Here is a 14082-nt window from a genome sequence, read left to right as displayed (position 1 = left end):
TACTTTCTGGTTTGAAATACGAAATTGTCACTATAAACATTGTAGTATAACAGAAGTAACTTAAATTTTTTTTTAAAAAAATAGACACCTTCAAAATGGGCCGAATGTTCATGTTGTATTTAATTTGTTAGACAACAAATTATATGTAAGACTTTTAAGAATATTTATATCTTGCAAATTTGCTTCTTCTTTCTTGAAAATCTCAATGATAAATCTTAGTTACTCAACTAAGGAATTTTTGTGAAATCAATAAATGTAACACTTTTAAGGATCTTTTCGTAAACAGTTCATTAGTAATTTAATGAAAACTACTGGCATATGCAGAGCCCTAATTTTTCCGAAAATTAAGTAATCTAATGTATTTTGTAATTTCATGAAAAGGAAAAGGAAAGTACAAAGCTTTACAAAAAAAATGCAATTTTCATTGTGTAATAAACTGCTGCCTTGTATTGTAGAATCGAGCAGCGCTAAACTTGAGCCAATTCGTCCGATTGCTACGAATTAGGGCCCGACGAAATCTGCTAGAATGCGCCTTTAGTATGTGTCACGGACTTGCACAAGTTTGATTTGACGAATACTCCGGGAGACAGCGCTAACAAGGGAACAGAGGGAGATTATATATCGAAGTGGAAGATGGCTTATACAGCAATCGAAAGAACTAGTGACACCTATCATGAAACTTTAATAAACATTTTCCGAATGCATATACTCTGCGAGTTATGTGAATGTACAGGGTGTCCGAAAAATCCGTTTCTACTCCTAGAATCGCAAACGGTGAGACAGATGCCAAAACAAGAAAACACATACCACTCATTCTAGCTTTGGAACTTCCTGTATAAATTAACAGACAAATTCTGACCAAAGCATATATTAACTAATAAATAATAGCATTACAGTTTCGGCAAATTAACTTTGCCTTCATCAGACACATTATGAGACAGACAGATAATGTGTCCGATGAAGGCAAAGTTAATTTGCCGAAACTGTAATGCTATTATTTATTAGTTAATATATGCTTTGGTCAGAATTTGTCTGTTAATTCATAGGAAAACACATATATGATCATTTTAAAAGTACAACCCATCAAAGCAAAAAGTGTTGTCCCAGGGTCACCCGCAGGGTCCCAGACGGGGTCCAACTCAAAAATTGCAAATGGTAAGCGGGTCAGAGTAACACGTCGTTGGGAACGTGTTGAGAAATGAAAGAAGACAGAACAATCTCGACTCTCTATCTCACTGTTCCACATTTATAGGGGTGGTCATAGACTTGACAATGACGTTTTTGCTGACATTTTGACCGGTCGCCATTTTGCACGGGGTAATTTTAGACAGTGGAGACATATTCCGTCTTCTTTAATTTCCCAACACGTTTCTAGCGATATGCTACTTGACTCCCTTATCATTTGCAATTTTTTGAGTTCAACCCCGCCTGGGACAACTCGTTTTGCTTTTTTACGTTGTAGTTTGAAAATGATCAAATACGTGTTTCTTTTTTCTTTTTTTTTTTTTTTTTTGTTGTTGTGGCATCTATCTCGGCGTTTGCGATTCTAGAGGTGGAAACGGATTTTCTGGACACCCTGTATATTCATATAACTCGCAGAGTATATGCATTCTGAAATTTTTTATTACAGTTTCGTAACAGGCGTAATTAGTTCTTGCGATTGGTGTATAAGCCATCTTCCACTTCGATATAAAATCTTCCTCTCTTCCCGTGTAAGACCATCAGGATGTGCAGTGTTGTTTGCTTCGGGAAGGTTCCTTGGAAGAACGTTATTATTTCAATAGAGGTAAGAATCTGTTATTAGTAAAGAGCTAACTCAAAACATTACCGATTGTTTACAGTAATGTACACCTTATTTCGTGTCCGGCTAGGAACACTATGTTTTGTAAGTGTAATTTCAGTATTTGTGATTCCATGGCTACTAAATCATTAACAAACATGGTGCAGCGAAATAGACCAGAATTTGTGCAAGACTGGCTGCAGAAGACAAAGACGTTTTCATTTGTCCCACATGTTCCTTGTAATATCCGTGTAGTTTATTTTTGTCTCAGTACAATGGCACTGTTTATCTTCCAATGGACTAAAACTTTTCAGTTTGGAACTTCATTTCAACTCTGGAGATAATTGTTTCTACATTTTATCTTTTTACCTTCGTCTTGTATCTTAGTTATTTTATTTTTTGCTTTAGCCATGTTGTAATATTTAAGTTCGTACAATACAGACTATGTAAGCAGTTGCAAGATTTATTACAGGTTTCTAGTAGTATTCTAAATTTGGCGTGATTACCTGTTGGTAAATACGCCACTTTGTAACACTTTTTTCTTTTACCTTGTGTTCAAACTAGAAGTGAGTCGCGTCATTGCCACATTTTCTTCTACACACGGAAAATACTACTCTGTAACGCACAGGTCTTGTTCTTTGTGTTTCATGAAAAATATGACCATAAAAAATCAAACACCCTTAACATGGCGTATTTGCCTGCACCTATCTTAGTAGACCTGTACTACTAACTCTAGTTTCATTGTTAATTGAGAAAATAGCAGGTCATGCAAACCAAAGCTCTTCACGTCGCCTCACGTTACACTATTACCTCTTTCAATAAACCTGTTATTTTTGTATACTTTTTATTTCACAATGTAACATTTGTTTTAGGATTGTTCAATTATCCGGATTTCCGCATATTAAAATTGCGTCTAGAAATCAATAATTGGGATAATTGGAGTCCCAATGTATCTCTGACTCAATTGTAATGATCACTGTAAAACACAATTCTCGTTACATTATACATGAAGGTGTCTGCAGAAAGTTTTGTGTCTATCAGTAGGATAGTAGCCGATATTCATTTCTAAATAGTTGGTATATGAGTTTACAAACATTAGCAACATTTAACGCCAATACAACTTCACAACCTCTCTTGAAGCCACTACGGTTATTTTTCATTGTTCAAATAAAAACGGAGAAAATGGTCGAACATTGGGAAACGATTCAAAATGAAGGTGGCCATTATATGTTTATATATGTTGCCAGAGCTGTAAACAGGTTTACAATCACGTTTTAACAACGCAGTTAAGTGGCGCCTTGAACTGGTTTACAAATCGTTAAACAGACCTCGATTGTAGAAACGTCTTTCTGAGATGTATGGAGTTGTTGTTTGTTTCATCTTATTTACTACGTATTACATGTTTCATACATATAGGTTTATTCCTACACCGTAATCAAAGTTTGTGTGCATGTAGTCGTTAAAGTTGTGAAAATACTTACTGAAATGGGTCAAAAGCTGTGTAAATTTGCAATTAAACCGTAATTCGAAACGAAAAATAATTAAGTGGTCGTATATCCCCCCAAAAATATAATTTAACATGCATGCAATTAACGTCAACGTTTTATGATAGACTGTAGACTTTGAACATCAAATAAATCAAATTAAGATTTGTGTAAATGTCCTTCATCTGTTAAGTTTCAATTTCCTTGCAAAGCTAGTGTAAATTTCACTCTTTTTTTCTTTCTTTCAGTTTTTCCTTCAGTGACATTTCGTTCATATGAAAGATCGCGTCAGAATTTCGAAAACTGTAATACGTATGCCATTTAAAGAGTTCAGCGCATAAGGGAATCTAGTCCATTTACTGAAGTTGTAAGAAGAGATATGTAAAAGTTGCACGACATGCTTAAAAATGTCTTTCAAGTTAACGTCTCACGATTAAGGCAAGGCAGACGGATCGTTAAGAGAAGTGAATGATGATGAAATAATTAGTGGGATTAGAATGTGGGAGGGAATGCCAGTACCCTGAGAAAATCACGGACACGAAGTTGTACACCACAAACTTACTTGGCCTGGGATCGAATGAGGGACTGTAATTAAGAGGGTACTAAAATGTGCGGACTTGTATAAATTAAAGGGGCGTAACGAAATGTAGATTTTTTTTTTTACTAAGACAATGAACGCTGCCCACGTTGTTTCAGAGTCTGACCATACTTCTACTGATAAAAAGCGAGTATCTGTAAAAACTCAAATTGGAACAGTAAAAGAAAGTAGCTTGATTCCACAGTTTGAGAAATAATTAGTTATCCATCCACAACTGATTAATAAATACTAAATTTAATATCTTTTTCATTTGTATGTATAGAAAATACATGTGTGTATGTTTATTCATGTGCAGGGTCTTCCAGAAAGACTGGTAGTATTTCGTAGATCTTTGTGTGAGTGATGGCTCAATTTCACATAATTTTATTTCACAACTAAAATAATTCAATAAATATAAAAGCAAATTCGTGACTACCAGAATTCATTACACCGTGAGAAAAACATGTTAAGTTGCCTATGCAAGTCAGTAAGTTTGTATATATATGCATCAATCACAGCACTGCACATTTCATATTGCAGTGAATTTCACACCAGACCATGTCGAGCATGTAGGTAACAAAGGTAATTACTTTGGTGATCTTGTTTCCCAGTGGCTTACAATATCGATTTTAAGATGGTGCAAACTGTTTTTGATGATCCCACAAGACGAATACGCATAGATCGAAAAAATATGCAAAGCAGTGCAGTAAAAATCAATTAATTAGGCGTTACAATCCTCCTATCTTCTTAGGAAACATCTTTTGAAAATTGTACAGTTCCAGGAGCCCCCATTAAAGCTACAGACGTTAAGATTCTAATACGTATTTATCATGTTTCCAAATGTTTTACCCCTTTGAAAGATGAGTACTCGAGGATCGTAAAGGGAGCTCGCAAGTTCCCCTCAGTGTTCTAACAGAACGGATTACTTTCTCACTACGGTCCGTGAGTGTAAATTCTTCTAGCTCTTTCAATTAAATCGTGCAGACTCAAACTGGCGACCATGCAGAGCCAATCATTTCCTTTGTTCGTCGACGTCAATTCAATTCATTTCAGAGATACGATTTTTTGTTTAAAAAAGAAATCTTGTTAAAGATTAAAATTGTATAAAAGAAAACAAGGGTCTAAGCTTGAATAAACAAGGCAATTAAAAAAAATATGCAGCACTTTTCAGGTTGTGATAAGGGAAATTGATGTAGTTATTTGTTAGTTTCATTGGGGAAAATAAGATTTAACGTTACATTAAATACATAATTTATTACTATACAATAATACTAATTTTTACATTATAGCATATTACATGTTTTATTAGTTTGTAAATACATATTTGCATATTAGAGAACATTCTTCTATTATGCTTCTAATATTGCTGATTTGGTGGTAACGCTGGAATTCCTACCAGCAGCTTATAAATCGGGCTGTCGTTGTTGTTGGTTCCTGCCAGAAGAAACTTCAGCTGGGCTCTCAAAGAAGTAGTCAACGGAACATCATGCAGAAGAGCTGCGACAACCTCGCGCACTTGAGACAGAACAGAGTAGTTCTCAGAAGACGGAGGACATGCTAAATAATCGCCTAAAAATAACTTCACGCCCACTTGTGACGCAAAATAATTAATTTGATTAGCAAGATCACGCAGGAATGATTCTACGTTGTGTAAAAGAGCCTTCAATTTATCGCCATTTAAGTGAAGAAGGTTCAGAAAGCCTTCAACTAGTCTACCCACAAGCCCCTTATCTCTGACGTAACTGGTTACTCCACCAATCAAACCCTCTGTGAATCCACACAGAAAAGCCTCCATAATGTCTTCAGTATAAACAGTCTTATCAGTTAGTTGATTACGTTCGATAACCATAAGGTCCATCATAAACTGCAAAATATCACCCAAAAGTCCTTTTGCGGTATTCGGAGCTCCTGATGCAACATCTTCAAGACGTTTACCAAGAAAGAGTTCTATTAAACCGTCCGCTAGGCCCTTGTGACCCATTAGCTGTAAGACAAGGTCATCCAATGACTCGAACAATTCATGAACTAATCCACCGGTCATTTCTTCCGATTCAAATGCTTTATCCAAGATTATCTGCAATCTTTCACTCACACGAACACTTTGACCAACAACGGCTTCCAATTGGTCAATAGTGACGTTGCTGGTTGCAGCAGATGTGGATAACCCAGAAAAGAATCCGCCCAAAAACTTCTGCAGATTGATGTCGACGTCTCCAATATCAACACTTGAGCCTTTGGATGTCTTCGTATTGTTAGCTGCAGCATGTAAAGTCCAGTAATAGGCGTAACCAATTACAGTAACAGCGTCAGATAGGACGAGATCTGCGTAAGCGTCCATTATATTTTGTTGAGGACATTCCTCCGGACGTGGGATTAAAATAGCTTCAGTTTGACTCACCTATTAAGAAACAACAATTAAAATTAATTTAAAAGATCCAAATGCACATTAGTTTAGATGTAATTTATGACATTAATGTTATATTAATAATTTAACAAAATTAACATATATTTTACTCATAGCTTACCTATTTTCCTAAACAAACTTTGTTCACTACATTGTTTTTTTAGTACTTTACAAGGAGTGACCAAACGGAAATGTAAAATGTTTTTTATTATTTCCAGAGGGGCCAACATAAAACTAGGTTAACTTAGTGGGAGAGAATTTCAAGACATTGCTATAGTATTTGCTTAAATTGCTTAAGTCGGTCCTGGATCCGCCCATGAAAACAATATTTTTAATCAATAATGTACCAGGGCTGAGGAAGGGCATTGAGCGACATTGAAAGCAAAAATACTTCTTCAGGTAAAATGTCAAACTAATTTCAGGAGTGAGTTATAGAATAATTGGAATTGGACATTCCGTTCTTTTTAGAACTATTAAAATTAAATCTCTTAGAGAAATCATATTTTTATTAATTTAAAACACCACAAAGTTATGCAAATACGGTTTCGGACTTCCCAGTAGCAGTCATTCTAAACATGATTCTCTATGTTGCGACAGAATGTTTTACCCATCCTCTGAAAAAAAACGAAAGAAAACAGAATTCCAGTGTGAACCATAAAGAGCATCTTGCATGTTGTTCAAACGAAATGAAAAGAAATCTTTAACGTCCCACGTTTATGCCGCTTAGGCTAAAGGAGACGTTGATAATGAGAAATGAGTGAAAATGGTGGATGAAGAAAGTGGGAAAACCCCGAGAAAACCCACTAGCACGGTGTTTGTCCACCACAAGGTCCACACGGCGCGAGTTGGGATCGAACCAGGGACCCCAAGCACCGAAGGTGAACGCTCTACCACTGAGCCACCGCGCCCCCACTTGCATGTTGTTGAAGTGGTGTTGTTAACCATACCTGAATTTTAATAGTACAGTCGATGGACTTTAAGATATACACAACTTATGAATTAAGGGAGCTGAAAAAAAATTGTGCAACTTTTTCACTTTCGATAGACAAAAGGAAAGAAGAAAGTACGGTGATCATGTAAAAATGAAATTAGAGATTTCAATAGATGTACACGTTTCATGGCCCATACATACCCAAAAAGTTATTATTATTATTATTATTATTTTATTTATTTATTTATTTTTTTTTACATCTATCCATCTGTCGTCCGTTCGTCTGTTTGTTCGCTTACTCTGATGTACATTTGCCTAGAGACCCCTGCATTGATCAAGTATAACATTCTAGTTTATGGATTTATTTACTTTGACTGTTCCGGGCTTAAGTTATAAGTAAAAAGATGTTAAGAACAAATAATAAAGAAACTAGGTCTAACAATAAGAAATTATATAAAACACAGTGAGCTGATTAGTAAGGAACTGTATACCTACTTTTGGACAAATATTCAACGTATCGGGATCAAATGTTAAGTTTAAGATTTGTATATGATTCTCCCGAGAGGGTTCTGAAATTTTGTTCCTACTCCTAAATTAAAAATATGGTTTATTGATGGATGAAAATCAAAAGTTGCGATTTTCTCAAAAATGGCTCTAACGATTTTGTATACATTTAATAAATCAATTTTTCAATAGCAATCCTATATAACAGCGTTTCCCAACCGGTGTGCCGCGGCACACTGGTGTGCCGCGAATGGGCCGCTGGTGTGCCGCAAGGAAATCGAAACAAATTATTAATTCTATAAGAAAAAAATTGCAAGACATAGGGGAAAATGTATATTTGTATTTCACATTACTATGAACTTCTACTCTACTATAAATCTACAATTTTAAGTTTCATACTGTGTTACTTTTCTGTACATTTTTAATGTTGAAAAACGTGTTTATCATTGTCATGACCACTATTGCTTCTTTATTGTTGCAGACTATTTCGTAACTTGAAATTTTAACATATCCTTCAATAAATTCAACAAAGCAAACATGCATACAAATTACCTACAATTGTGTTTTAAAAGTACAGGAGATTTGTATATTTGTTTGTTATTTAGTGATCTTCCCTTTTAGTGAAAGGTTAGATACAGCTTTCGAAAGAGAAAGTGGATTTTTAAAAACGGGAGTCCTATATTTCATTCCAATAGTTTTCTATTTTAAAATTAGAATGAAAAATAAGCATAATGATTTACCATGGGGGAAAATCAGTGAACCAGCTTTTTTCTCTGTAAGAAGGAGATCAGTAATCGCATAAAAATACCACAGTATTTTATATTTACAAATAATAATAGTATATATTTGGTCTAGGAATTAATTCGTGCGGTTTTTAATAAAAATTGAAGCTTTATTTCAAAAACAAAGTAAATGAATACGTTAACAAAAATATTGTCCATCGCTAGCCACTACTTTCTCCCATCTTTCAGGCAATTTACGGATTCCGTGTCGAAAGAATTCCTCATCTTTTGGCGCAATCTAATCAAAGATCCATTTTTCGATATTTTCTGAAGAAGTGAACCGCTGTCCAATCAAATCGTTATTCATGCAATCGATCAAGTAGTAGTCAGACGGAGCAGTGTCTGGTGAATATCGCGGGTGGAGTAACACTTTCCATCCGACATTTTCCAAATAGGTTTTGACCGGTTTTGCAACATGTGGTCGAGCGTTATCATCTTGATAAATAAGTTTATTATGCCTGTTATTCCATTCTGGTCGTTTTCAGGCCAGAGCTTGCTTCAAACGCATTAATTGTTGTCGATAGCGGTGTCCATTAATAGTTTCACCAAGTTTCAGAAGTTCATAGTACACCACACGTTTCAAATCCCACCATATATACAGCATAACCTTTGCACAATGAATATCTCGTTTCGGTTGTGAAGGACCTGGTTCACCTTGCTTCACCCAGGCCTTTTTTCGTTTAGGATTCTCGTAATGAATCCACTTCTCATCACCAGTTACAATTCGATGCAAAAATCCCTTCCTTTTCTGTCTTTGAAGCAGCAATTCGCAAACGGTTTTTCTTCTTTCAACGTCTTTCTTTTCAATTCATGTGAAACCCAATAATACATCTTTTGAATCATTCCTATGGCTTTGAGACGTTTGGAAACTGTTGTTTGCTCAACTCCAAATGCTTCTGCAAGTTCGTCCTGCGTTTGACACGAATCCTGATCAAGCAATGCTCTCAATTCTTCATCTTCAAATTCTTTTGGCTGTCCAAATTGCTTTTGGTCTTCCAAGCTGAAATCACCACCTTTAAACCGTGCAAACCACTTCTGACACGTTCGCTCAGCTAGAGCATGGTCACCAAACACTTCCACTAAAATATGATGACTTGCGGTAGCACTTTTCTTCATGTTAAAGCAATGAAGAATAACTCCCCGCAAAAACACTTTATCAGGCACAAAATGCGCCATTTTCAGTTGAAGAAAAAATGTTGTTGTTTCCGCTTCAAGCAACTGACATATACTAAACAAGATGCTCAATGACAGTAGTTTTCAACGCATGTTTGGATCAACGAAACTATGGGACAATAAGCTAGTTACGCCATCTTTTGTAAAACCGCACGAATTAATTCCTAGACCAATATATATATATATATATATATATATATATATATATATATATATATATATATATATATATATATATATATATATATATATATATATATATATATATATATATATGGGTGTGCCGCGAGAATTCAAGTTACACCTGTAGTGTGCCGCAACATGAAAAAGGTTGGGAAACGCTGCTATACAGTGCTATAAGCCATTTCTGTGGGGAAAAAAATAGTTTGTCAGAACATTTGTGATTATGTTATTTAGTTCATATTTCATACGGTATAAGGAAAATCAAAGATAGCAACCAGGGCCTAGAATTGAACGGTATTCACCAGGTTATGGCATATGCTGATGACGTAAATTTAATAGGTGATGATAGGAGAACAATAGAAAGAAATGCAGAGATCTTATTAAACGCTTGCAGGGACATGGGTTTAGAAGTAAATGCAGATAAAACTAAATACATGGAAGTGCGTCGGGACCAGAATACAGCAAACTATGGATGCGTTAAAATATTAAATAATACTTTTGATAAAGTGGATAGTTACAAATTTCTAGGATCAATATTAACAGAGGAAAATCATATTCACGGAGAAATTAAATGTCGACTAAAAGCAGGGAATTCGTGTTACTATTCGGTTCAAAATCTCTTGTCGTCGCGAATTCTGTCGAGAAATTTGAAGCTTAAAATATACAAAACGGTAATCATGCCTGTTGTTCTGTATGGCTGCGGAACTTACTCTGAGGGAAGAACATAGACTGAAAGTATTTGAGAACAACATCCTGAGACGAATATTCGGAGCCAAGAGAAACGGGAATGGGGAATGGCGGAAACTTCAAAACGAGGAACTACATAATTTGTATGGTTTACCCAACATTGTTAGGTTCGTCAAGTCTAGGAGGCTTAAGTGGGCGGGTCATGTAGTTAGAATGGAAGAAAGTAGAAACGCTTTCAAAGTCTTGACTGGAAGACCAATCGGAAAACGACCATTAGGAAGACCTAGGCGCAGATGGGAGGACAATATTAAGATGGATCTCGCAGAGATTGGAATACAAAGTAGAAACTGGATGCAGTTAGCAAAGGATAGAAGTCAGTGGAGAGCTTTTGTGAACGCGGCATTGAACCTCCGGGTTCCATAGGCCATAGAGTTAGTTAGTTAGTTAGTTAGTTCATATTTCATAAATAATTATTTCATTAATAACCTGACGATATGGCGCAATTCATTTGTCCTGATTCAAATCTACAAGTACTAGTTTATTCCTGCAGTTCAGCTTTCTTAAAACGATTTTCTCAAAAAAACAACTCTGTCGGTTTTATTTATGTTTCATAAATAAATGTTTCATTAATAGCCTGACAATATGGCTTTAATATTTTCTTCCTGAAAAAATGTATTCAAGGGATAAATTGTCCCTGGGAGGAGTTAGTTTCTTCGGATGATTTTCTCAAGAAATATTAAGACAATTCTGTTCGTATTTCATAAGTAGGTATATCATTACTAACTCCATGTAAAAACTTCGTACGGTTAAATTTACTAGATATTGTTTACTGTTGGGGTAAAATTCTCTTATGATTACATTCTCGGAAACAACTCAGGCGGTTTCGATCATATTTATTAAATATTTCATTAATATTCCTGTAATCTTGCATAAATAACTTTCATGAGAATATTCTCAAGAGATAGTTTATTCATGGCATTAGTTTCTTGACAGTTTTTTTTCTAAATATACGACCTCTGAAATTTTATTATCCATGTTTCGTTAAGAGGGTCCAAAACTACACTGGACCCCCTTAAGCTAACCTAACCTCATCTTACCTGGCCTGAACTAACCTAACGTAACCTAACCTAACCTAATAGAACCTAATATAACGTTATATTATGTAATCAAACGAAAATCAATAGAAAGAAGTGGTGTCATAGACACAGGACCCCCTTAACGGAACATTGACCGAATCTACAATGGGCAGATTCCTTTTGTATCTGAGTTTTCTTCCAAAATTTTCCAAAAATGACTAATAATTTTGTTCGTATTTCACGAGCAAATGTTTCATTAATAACTGTAGCATAAGATGATTTAGTTGAAAGAATTTGGAGCGAGAAAGTTTATAGAGTTTTGTCCCCTCGTACTTTTTTTTTTATTTTCTTAAACTGTATTTACTTATATGGAAAAATATTATATATATATTTTTTTCTATATAAGACAAACTACAATGTTACTGATTTGACTTCACTGATTTCGTTTTTAAATCTACCTAAAAATCCCCTTGGTTATACAAAATTATTTACTTTACGTGTTAAATAAATTTACCATTTACTTTAATTAAATTAGTTGTTTTTTTTTAAATATGAAAACAATTCAATATCTTTACATTTAAATCCCACGAAATATAGATCATTTTGCTAAACTTAAGAAAGAAAATAGCGAACTTTATGTAGTGTACATGTGATACTCATATTATGAGTGTCACATGTGCTCTACATGAAGGTATTTAATTTCTTTGGCATGAAATTTGACAAATTAATATTGAAATCAGAATTGGTAGTTAACCTTTATCATTTCAGGTTGAAGTGTAAAGCTTAGAAGGGAAATTCACGAACTGACCGGATGAGATCCGAACGACACAATTGTGTAGAGATGCAAAAAAGCCGGCTTTTTTGAATCGATGGTTTTTTTCACATAAAAAGCCGGCTTTTTTGGAAAAAAAACGAGAATTTTGGAAATTTTGGCTTTTTTCAACTTCATGATTTTTCTATCTAAATAGCTTTCTTATAGTATATTCTATAGTTAGATAAAAATTCCATGACCTGAATGTGATATTTCGCTCTGAAATTCACCATCAAGATGGATGGAGCACATGTTTTACGAATTAAAGCTAACATGAAGAATGTAGTATTTGAGGGTAATTTTAGAGGTTATTTAACTTTATTTTAACTTTTGAGTTATCGACATCTTTTTTCTTCTCTAGTTTGTCATCCGTGTTTCATTTCTAAGAGCTTTTAGTACTCTAGCTTCTAGCGCAAAAGTTAAACTTGCCCGTTTTTCTATTTATCCGTCAAAGCGTACGTTTTTCAATATATCCGTCAAACCGTACTTCCACATTTCTGTTATACTGTAGCTGTGAAGTGATTTAGCAATAATTTTCCGGACACAATCTTGAATACCAATTTATACAAATAATCAGTAGCGGATTTAGAAAAGTACTTTAGGAGGGTTTTTTCTGATTGTTTCGTTTCCTAAAAAGTCCTAATTTTATTTGGGAAGTGCTTGAAGTTTATGAGTACAGGCAAAACTAATATTTCGTTTCGTTTATATATTTAGCAATAATCTTCCGGATACAACTTTAAAAATAATTTTATACTGAGAATCAGTGGCGGATTTAGAAAAGTATTTTGGGAAGGGTTTCTTACTAATGTTTAGTTTTTTTTAAACATTCGTAATTTTTATTTAACGGGAGCTTAAAGTTTATGAGTAAAGGCATAAATAATAGATATTTCGTTTGTTGCAGACATTCCGTAACTTTGGTGACCGGTCTTCAGTCCGAAAGACCGCTCCCCTAACCTTCGCAAAACCGTCACTGCTGGTAATTAGTAATAATAACGATTTAAAAACAATAAAAAAGGAAGTCGCCCAACTCACAGTACACGCACTATTTCTACATTCACAGATGGAATGAAGAAAAGCTTTGTCAGAATGGTCGAATGCTGGTTGAATCCCGGACTTCCCGATAGAAGCGCAAAAGCTAATCACTCAGTCATGTTTGTTGTGCAGTTGTATTTAGCTTAACTTAAATATATTCCGTAATCTTTTTTTTTTTTTGGGGGGGGGGAGTTCCGTAATGATATGTTGAATCCCTCTTGTTAAAAATTCAGAAAACTTGAGGATTCGGTAAACTGTGATGGTGGTTCTATAAAACTTAACTGTAGAATTTCAAGAATATACAGAACCAAAAGCTCTAGATGTGCAGCCTTTAAGTGTATCATATAAATCTAAGTATTTCTCTTATGTTTTATTTTAATTTTATTGTGTTTCAAAAATAGGGTATGGAATATTTTGAAGTAAAAATACTACATACTATTTTGCTAGTTATTTGTGCATTCTTTAAAAAGAAGTGTTTACTTTTAGGGTTGGCTGATTTACACCAACTTTTTTTTTTTATAACTGGTTTAAACAACAAAAATAAAAAGAATGAAAAATGCGAATCGTGTGAACTTCATGGTAACGTTTCCAGATATCAAACCACCTGCAATAGTTTTATTTCCCTTTCACCTTTTAATCAAGGTGTCCCATGTTCAAT

At 34.6% G+C, this 14082-nt stretch overlaps 1 protein-coding gene across 1 annotated transcript in view; it reads right to left on the bottom strand.

The window, feature by feature from the left end:
* Nucleotides 1-5198: 5198 nt before the first annotated feature.
* LOC145692100 (uncharacterized) overlaps nucleotides 5199-14082 on the bottom strand; it is a 32380-nt gene continuing 23496 nt past the window's right edge. The window contains exon 3 of the mRNA XM_081767393.1: nucleotides 5199-6239. Within this exon, the coding sequence (XP_081623519.1) occupies nucleotides 5199-6239 (1041 nt within the window). The remainder of the gene's footprint in view (nucleotides 6240-14082) is intronic.

This window comes from Thermobia domestica, chromosome 8, assembly GCF_964235325.1.
Source record: "Thermobia domestica chromosome 8, izTheDome1.hap1.1, whole genome shotgun sequence".
NCBI classification, from domain to species: domain Eukaryota; kingdom Metazoa; phylum Arthropoda; class Insecta; order Zygentoma; family Lepismatidae; genus Thermobia; species Thermobia domestica.
This window is presented reverse-complemented; position numbering and strand designations above follow the sequence as displayed.